At 34.6% G+C, this 9,410-nt stretch overlaps 1 protein-coding gene across 3 annotated transcripts in view; it reads left to right on the top strand.

Annotated features, from left to right (window-relative positions):
- The window catches only part of LOC110030310, a 55,094-nt gene extending 46,981 nt beyond the window's left edge, over nt 1-8,113 (top strand). For 2 of the 3 annotated variants that reach the window (XM_020732961.1, XM_020732964.1), the window contains exons 6-9: nt 6,055-6,219; nt 7,001-7,066; nt 7,153-7,212; nt 7,285-7,547. In XM_020732961.1, coding sequence (XP_020588620.1) covers nt 6,055-6,219; nt 7,001-7,066; nt 7,153-7,212; nt 7,285-7,332 — 339 coding nt within the window. In that variant the 3' untranslated portion in view covers nt 7,333-7,547. Of the gene's footprint in view, nt 1-6,054; nt 6,220-7,000; nt 7,067-7,152; nt 7,213-7,284; nt 7,548-8,018 lie in introns of those variants that run through there. The other variant, XM_020732963.1, reaches the window with a different exon arrangement.
- Nucleotides 8,114-9,410: the final 1,297 nt, after the last annotated feature.

Raw genomic sequence — 9,410 nt, 5'->3', positions numbered from 1 at the left:
CTCCTCTTGCTGTTGGATTTTAATCTCTTGTTGGAATTGGCTTCCTGTTTACATAAATTTCGTAAGTTTGAACTTGGCAACAACGTATTTCTCCTTGAAAAATTGATAGAATATGCAACAATCATATGCACATGTTTAAAGTTTGAACCTAAAGGTAGAAGGCGGATGTTTGCTTAAATAGATACTTCTCTCATTTCTCTTGATATGGAATATACAAAATCCTGTTGGATGAGCATATGAAATATTGAGGTGACCTATTACTTCAAGACGAGGGGTAACAGGCGATGATGCAAAGAACCATTTGACAGCTTAGTTCGTAGCTGAAATATAAAATCAATATTCAATTAGTGTGATGCCCTTTCACCCCTAAATAGTCAACGACTCTAACCCCTTTCAAAGTGTCTGAGAATTGGTATTTAGGAAAGAACAAATACTACAAATCTTTTCACAGATACCACACTTAGGAAAGAACAAATACTACAAATCTTTGCACATATACCACATTTAGGAAAGAACAGATACTACAAGTTTTACACAGATACTACACTTGCACAAGAAATAGATACTACACTCACATACACTATGCAGTTCATACACTACACTTTGATGAGTTTAGATACTACATTTCACATACACAGATGAGTTCAGATACTACATTTCACATACACATACACTACACTTTGATGAGCACAAGATACTACATTTCACATACACAGATGAGTTCAGATACTACATTTCACATACACATACACTACACTTTGATGAGTTCAGATACTACATTTCACGTATAGGTGTACCATACTTTGAAGAGTTCATATACTACATTTCACGTATAGGTGCACCACACTTTGGCTGATTATAGGGGTGATTCGTTGGTGGCCTCTAGTTGATGTTGATAGGTTGACCTCGATATATCAGTTGCCTGTGGGATCGAGATAAAGAGAAAGAGATCTAGTCTGAGCCTATCCCCAAATTAAAATCTAATATCCCATCTTGAGACTTTCATATGCTCATCATTTAACTTTTCTTTTATAATCTGCAAATGTTTATCTAACTAATTTATATCATACAATTGCAATCTGTTTTGAAGCTTTAGCAGAATTTGATCAGGTACGCTTTTATTTATTTAATTTTCGTACTTTATTTTCTACATATTTCTTTTTATTTTGTACTGTATTGTACTTCGCTACATGTCCAATGCATTTTCTTACCACATTCTACATCATAGTCTCTTTGTCTGTTCTTTGTTGTACTGTATACATTTATTAGTATTTATGCTTTAGTTACTACCTTTCTAGTATGTTTGTGCAATTTCCTAGGATAGGCCGTTCGAGACGTGGTTTTTCTCTTTTCTTTATCCCTCTTCTCAGAACAAAACGACGGCGTGGTCGGTTGACGATTCATCTCTGGACAACGGTCGAGACAACTACCAAAGACAGAAGGATGAGCTTATGCAGAACCTCGATAAATTTAAATAACATACCTATAGGACGTCGAGGTTGTTTGTCTGACGTAACGTAAATCCTCACATTATCTTGTAGGACTTTCAACGATTTTATAATGCACAGTCATGTTGTGTAATATAAATCCTAACTCTTTTTAGGATTCCAAGGTCGTCGTTTAGTATGACATAAACCCTCATATTTTCTCGGACTATTTGCATATGACGAACATCTAAATAATTTGCAGGACTGAAACATCACATTAAATAATTTGCAGGACTGAAACATCAAATAATTTCTCTTTCAAAGACGTAATGTCAGACCGTAGATTAATTTGAGATGTCACTGAATCTCTTTCAGTATCTTCGACATTTCCTACTTTTCATTCCTTTGGATTATGAAAATAACTGTTTCTATTTGAACCCATCCCATTGAACTTTTCCTATGAACAATCGTGGAAACTTGAACGTTGAATTCTTGGAGACGAAACCTCTGATCATGATCGAGAGTTTTCTTAGGTGACTTCGGTTGTCTAAGGTGTAATTAACTATAAGTGTTTGCTCCTATAGAGAATTTAAGAACCCAGATTAATCTAAACCCTATCTGATCTGTGTATTAGATATGAGAATTTGCCGGCTATAAATTTCGCAGAACAAAATAGAGTCTTAAACTTTTAAGTTTAGATAGTTAAGCCTACCAATAAGTGATACGTTCATCCTTCGAGATGATATATCATTTAAGGTATTGTGCTCAGCTATTTTTAGATATATGAGGTCTACTCGGACTCATCATTTTTCAAAAATAAAGGATACTATTTTCACATAATTAAAATTACATTATATGTATATATATTAAATTTTAAATTTAAATTTTAAAATCTTATTTTCGAAAGAAAAATAGCCGACACACGCCCCTTAAACTGCAACACCACAGACTTCAGGATACATTTAAGGTCTGTTTGGGACAGCTGTAGATTATATATAATATGTTGATAAGTAGATTATCCTGATAATCTGATAATCTGCAGATTATCAGGATAAGCTGACTTGTTATTTGGGGGAGTTTATTCAAAACAGGTTATTGACAGTTATTGCTGGATAAATGATCATTCTGCCTCCGTTTAGTGAAACTGTTTGAATCAGAATTGTATGGGCACATAAATAGATAAAATAGAAGCCGCAAACAATTACAAATCAGTTCAAAAAGATATCATAGAGTGCTCACTCTCTCGTGAGTATCAAAAGAAATAGAATAAAGATAAATATAATTACAACTACAATTAAAAATATTAAAATTTTTCATTTAAAACTCTGAAGATACCTGCCATCAACTACACTGTCGTCCTGGGAAACCATCGTATCCCGATCACTGTTGGCAGTGCAATATGTCGGAATGTCAACCCAACAAAAGAAACCGCAACGAGTTGAAACGCCCCTGTGCCAATTGTAGAACTGTCTCCCACTGCTGTGAGGCTGGCGTGACGTAAGGGAGCTGGTAGTCCGCAGTCCACAACACAACTTCGCAGGTCCCTGAATTCTTAGAGTTCATGTTGCTAGAGAGATAAAAAAGAAACAAATTGTCAGATTAAAAAATTAAATTTTATGTATAGCTACAAGAAAATAGAATTAAATGAAAACCGTATCGAACTAATAAGTTAAAAAAAATGTGAGTGCCCGGTCTCAGACAAGTAACTACACCAACCCTAGCGTCTGTCACTACAAGGAGACAGTGGACCTTCAAATAAATGAGTTCTTGGTTGCCTTTAACCCACAGGGACGATCGTACTGGGTTACATGTGTCTATCACCAAAAAAAAATTCATCCAGTAGATTTTCATATACCGTAGCACTGAAAAGAATAGATGATCTAAGTTTCTTTCTTAAGTATTTCACACGCAATACCAACAGGATACGTTTGCCCTGTGTCATATGTGCATATCATCAAAGAAGGTCATCCAAATAAATCCTCATAATCCGATGCACTCAAAAGAATTGAGGATATCAGTTGCCTTCACTAGGAATACACATGCAACACTAAATAACAACAACGAACATACCATCCAAAAGAACCTATAAGGCCATATTTTTCACTATTCATCACTGACCTCAGACACCCAAAAAAAATAAAAAAAAACCAAAACTAACAAATAAAAACAAATTTTAGACACGTCATTCTGATATATTCGAAAGTATAAAAGAAAGAAACGAACTTCTTATGAAAATCATAAAGTCTAAATTCACAATGGAACAAAATGCATACAAAATAATCCCAGAGTATGTAAAAGGCAAATGTAGTCACCAAATTTTTTATATAAAAATTAAAATAGTCCATCCATAGGACTGTTTTGGTCCCCATCTAAAGAGTCTAAGAACTGTTTTAGTCCATATGTAAATAGTCCAGGGACTAAATTAGTATTTTATATAGCCTAGAAATATTTTGGTCCCCTGCAAACAATCGCAGTATCATTTTGGCTCTTGTCTCTTATCCATTTATTCCTCTCACCAAATGATACTAGAAATATTAAACCAATTTCAACTAATTAGGTTGCTAGTTCTGAAGCAATAATGTAAAAGACAGTGCAATTGAATTTGAAAGCAAGAGAATTAAACACATTGACACCAAAACTTCAGTGAAGATTAAACCCACTTTACTGACGTACAGAATCAGGAGAAAGAGTCCCAACCAGGATGACACAATGTGTTTTACCATTTTAATATTTGGAAATATAGCAAGAAAATAAACATAGCTTAGAAATCCTATTAAATGAGTGATATAAACTATGTGCCACAACGGTACTTAAAAAATTATAATGCAAATCTTGAAAATTTTCAATTTGGAAGCAATTCTTTGAGGAAACACAATTTAACGGCATTAACCACACATTGCTCAAGACTATGTGGCAGGGAAAGATGACAAGAGCCAACCCCACTCTCCAAACAGCTCTGCCACAATCAACAAGGATTCAAACATATGCCATCCTTTAACACAGGTGTTATAATCCAAAAAGATCACTCCACAATTCTGATTCTCACTGGAAGTATACACTTAACACCAAAAGCTCAAATTAGAAAAATTGGGTGCGAGCATTCAACACAATGGATCATCTCCTCACACAAAAATATACCAACTGAAGTATGATCACCAAGTCTAGTATTAAAGAATGCTGAGCAGAATGTAAAACCAACATTCTCGAACAAAATCATGAAGTGTAATGTTTCAGATCTATCATGCAAACCCACTAGAAAATTGCCTGCAACTCCATCTCAAAAAAGAAAAAAAGCAGCAGGGAAATCGGACTATTGATGCCGTCTTTCCACAGGATCATGCAGCTAGGTGAAAGTGAGGGTTTCGTTGAAAACATACCTCATATGAGGCGAAGGAAGGATGAAGGAGCAGCTAGGGACAAAATGAGGTGGAACGACCGGCGAGAAGGAGACACGGTGTCGATCTTCGCGAGGGTGAAGAACCAGAAGGAAGATCGGGGAGGGGGAGGGCGAGGTCGAGGGCGAGGGAGAGCAGAGAAGGGCATGAGAGGAATTATTTACCCGAACACGAGAAGGAGACGCGGGACGCGGGACGCGGGGTCGATCCCGCATTCCCACCTATTATGGAAAAGGAGAACGGCGTTTCAGAGCGGCTCCAAAATGCGGGGCAAATGTATTTTTCAACAGTGCGGCGGCGTTTTCAAAAGGCCGCCGCACCCCAGTATGCTGCCCCAAACGGGCTCTTAGTTGTGCTTGTTTGTGCTGGTTATTTTATTTTCCTGTTTTCAAGTGTTTTGTTTGTAACCTTTTGAATTTCAGAAATAATATTTGCATTTATATTATGGTTTGAGTTAACTCCAGTATCAATTAGATGAATGTGATACTCTAGGAATGAATTTGTTACATACAAATAGATGAGGGAACATTTTGAGACTTATATTATTTTCATATGATCAAATTAAGCTTATTATCTAAATAGCTCGGTAGCACTAAACTTATCAAATGTTGTTCTTGGCGCAAATGGACACTTAATTAAGCTGGCTTTAAATTCACATTTGATGCTTAAAATAGTTCCCAAATCTGGAAGACGTGGTCATCCCAAAAATGCTGACTAATTTTAATTTAAGAAGGGTGCACAAGCACTTTGCAAAATCCATACTCTAGGCTAAATCTGGATTGAGATTGCATCTCTAAAAACCATTTGGTAGGATTTCTTGCAAAGTTGGCTGAGAATTCCCTGTTGAAGCCAAAAGTAAGCAGCCCCAAATTGATGGTTTTGGATGGATGCAGAAAGATCTTCTTGATCCTTTATCCGTGGTCATTTTGGGCGGATTAGTTTGGTTTTCAATATCTTATTGTATGCATTTTTATTTGAGTTGTTCAATGGACATTATACTGCATCTTCGAGCAAATAATGGCAGTCCCTTGGTCTATTTGTTTCTCAAGCAATTTCTGTTTGTTTTTCTATTTCTCTGGAAGCATCAACTCTAGGGATAAAGTATTTAATTAAGCTTCCATTGCATTTTTACCTATTTTTCTTCACGCTTGATGTATTCTTCGAATCATGTTTCAATGAGATAACCAATATAATTGAATACAATGCACGGAAAATTACAATGTTACGTGCAGGTCAACTTCTTGTGCAAGCTGGTTGCCTTAAGACCAGCAAAGAATGTCCAGATAATGATTAAAAATGTCTTGCATGGCCAAGATGAAGGTGCTGACAACATGGGAAGTGAAACCAGGGATTCTGGAGGCCTGCAGCAACAGTTACTGGGTGGAATAACTGGAAGGGTCTGTTGTGATTTCTCTGATTTATTCTTTAATTGTCCTCTTTCTTTTCGACCGTGAAGCAGTTCGTAAGCATTCTTATTTGTTAGGACGTTATTATATACATAAGCTACATGCAACAACAACAACAACAACAACAAAGCCTTAATCCCACTCCGTGGGGTCGGCTACATGAATCCTTTTTCTCTATTGCATCCTATTTAGAGTCATATTTTCATTTAGTTTTAATAAATTAAGATCATTTTTTATACAATAAGCCCAAGACTTCCTAGGTCTATCTTTGCCTTTCTTAACGTAAGTTGAATCTAAAATATCTACTCTCTTAATCGGATCATCAGATGGTCGATGCTTAATGTGACCAAACCATTTAAGACGAGTTTCTCTAATTTTGTCCGTCATAGGAGCTACACCAACCCTATCACGGATATAACCATTTCACATTTTGTGTTTAACTGTAAAGCCACTCATCCACCTAATCATTCTCATCTCGACAACACTTAACTTAGTATTATGCTTCTCTTTTAAAGGCCAACATTCAGCGCCATAGAGCATTGCAGGTCTCACCACCGTCTTATAAATTTTCCTTTCAGTCTAAGCGGTACTTTTCTATCACACAAAAGGCCCGAAACATTCCTCCACTTCAACCAACCAACTTGAATTCTACTATTAACATCCCCATCTATTCACCATCGCTTTGAACAACAAATCCAAGATATCTAAATCGTTCACACCTTTAAAGCATCGTGCCACAAGCATTCTAATCTTTTTTCTTGATCTTTTGAAGGGAAGCATATCGGGTCGTAAGCCACGTCCTGTTCGCCCTGGCATGTTCCTCGAGACTGTTACCAAGGTGATCCAGTTTTGTTTCAGGATTAAGATTTTCACTTGCGTTGTAAATGTTATTTGGTTTTGTTTTGCTGTTTCTTGCTTTGGTAGGTTTTGGGTGGAATATATGCAGGAAATGTGTCTGGCATCACGGCTCAACATTTGGAATGGGTATTCATTATTAACTTGGTGCCACTACTTTCAAAACTCAAGCCAAGTGAATGAATTAAACTCTCCTTGCAGGTTCATGAGAAGACATTACAAATACTTCAGGAAATGGCCTTTAGTTGAAGTTGGTGCTCCTATTTGGTGACTTGAGCTGCCTTTGACTTCTGAGGTGAAATAACTTTTTGGAATTATAAACCAGAATTTGGATGCCTTCTACTTTCTTTTCAGGATTGAGCACGTATTTACCTTACATTTGTCCATATCAGCTGCTAGTTACTTTTTTAAAAACAATGTATCCATCAGAACTGTGTATGATAAATGGATTTTTCCCCCATTCATTTAATTTTTAAACTATTATACTGGAAATATTTTTCAATAAAAATAATTGTGAGATATTAATTTAAAAAATTAAAAAGTTTGTATGATAAATGGATTTTTTTTCCACTTATATAATTTTCAAACTATTATGCTGGAAATGTTTTTCATTCATAATAATTGTGCTGAACGTCGGCCAGCTGATGATTCAATTAGAAGAGTAGATGTGTTAGGTTCTGACTTATGTTAAGAAAGATGTAGAGCTAGTTAAGACTTGGGCATTATGTATAAAAAATGATCTTCATTTATTATAATTAAATGAAAATATGACACTAAATAGGACGTAATGGAGAAAAATGATTCTTGTAGCCGACCCCACTTAGTATGATAAAGGTTTTTATGTTTTTGTTGGCATAATAATAATTGAGTTATGAATTAAAAAAATTAAAAATTTTGTGAGTTATTTACTATGATTTTATATTTTTAAATGATAGTTTTGTGCTGGATAATTTGTGGCAATGGAGATATATAAAGGAGGAAAGGGTGAGCCGTCTTGGAGATGGGGAGAGCTAAACCGAACCGTGACTACAAGGTTTTGGTATGTTTTATTTTTATAAGAACTTTTTATTTGTTTAATTAAATGATATTAAATTAATTTTTAAATGAATATCAGTGATCTGATTTGGAAGGTTCGAATTAGAGGAACACAACCTCCGTGCGAAATATAAAGGAGGAAAGGGTGAGCCGTCTTGGAGATGGGGAGAGCTAAACCGAACCGTGACTACAAGGTTTTGGTATGTTTTATTTTTATAAGAACTTTTTATTTGTTTAATTAAATGATATTAAATTAATTTTTAAATGAATATCAGTGATCTGATTTGGAACCTTCGAATTAGAGGAAAACAACCTCCGTGCGAAGTTCATGTGGGGGAGGTCGACCCAAATATTGGAAGAAGGTTAATGTTAGAGCTTAAGGCTTTACATATATTTGGTTAATTAAATATGTCATGATATTAATATTAAATTTTATGAATTAAAATTATGTATTATAAGTGGAAGGTCTTGATGAAAAGAAATATCGATCTGAGCAAATTTTGGGAAGTAGTGTGGGTGTTTTATTGATATAAGATGTTTTATTTAATTAATTAAAATTTTGTTAAGTATATACTAGTATTATGAATTAAAGAAAATTTGGTTCAATGGATTAGGATTTCGATCGTGGTTTGGGCAAAAAAAATGGATTCAAAGAAAAGGTGATGATAAGATGTAGATGATTAAGCTTGTAAGGAGTTCCTTCAAAATAAAGACGAGTAATTGCTTTCTTATGTGTATTAAATTAATAATTTATATAAAAAAAGGCTTGCTTTATTGTCTTAAGTATACATTGCTTTATTGCTTTAAAAAATATCTACTTTTTTGATTATATGCATATTGAAAGTTAAAGAATATTTGAAATGAAAATAAATATAATGAGGAAGGGCAAATGGTTATTCAATGACTTTAAATGGATAAAATAAAAAGGAAATAAAATTTATAAGGATAAATTCAATCAATATGCATCCTCTTATGGTACTAGTTGGGGACGCTATTGTAACCATGTGCGAAAAAAGAATTGTCAATGGTAAAAATTTACCTTCGGGTGCAAAATTTTAAGGGTACCTAAGGTTATGAGTTTTTGAAGATGTCTTTGGTTATGACGATAATCCTGATATGAATTTTTAATAAAATGTTAGAAAGGTAAATAGTTAAGTTGATATAGGAAGTATTAATTTATACTGAAAGATTACAATTTGATTAATCAATGAATCACGTTTCTTTTTGAGATTCATGCATAACTTTTATATCTTAAATAATACATAATAAGATTGTATTGTTTTACCAAGTTG

The sequence above is a fragment of the Phalaenopsis equestris genome, unplaced genomic scaffold, assembly GCF_001263595.1.
Source record: "Phalaenopsis equestris unplaced genomic scaffold, ASM126359v1 Scaffold000697, whole genome shotgun sequence".
In the NCBI taxonomy this organism is placed as follows: domain Eukaryota; kingdom Viridiplantae; phylum Streptophyta; class Magnoliopsida; order Asparagales; family Orchidaceae; genus Phalaenopsis; species Phalaenopsis equestris.
The sequence above is the reverse complement of the archived record's forward strand: the minus strand, read 5'-3'. Positions and strand labels throughout refer to the sequence as shown.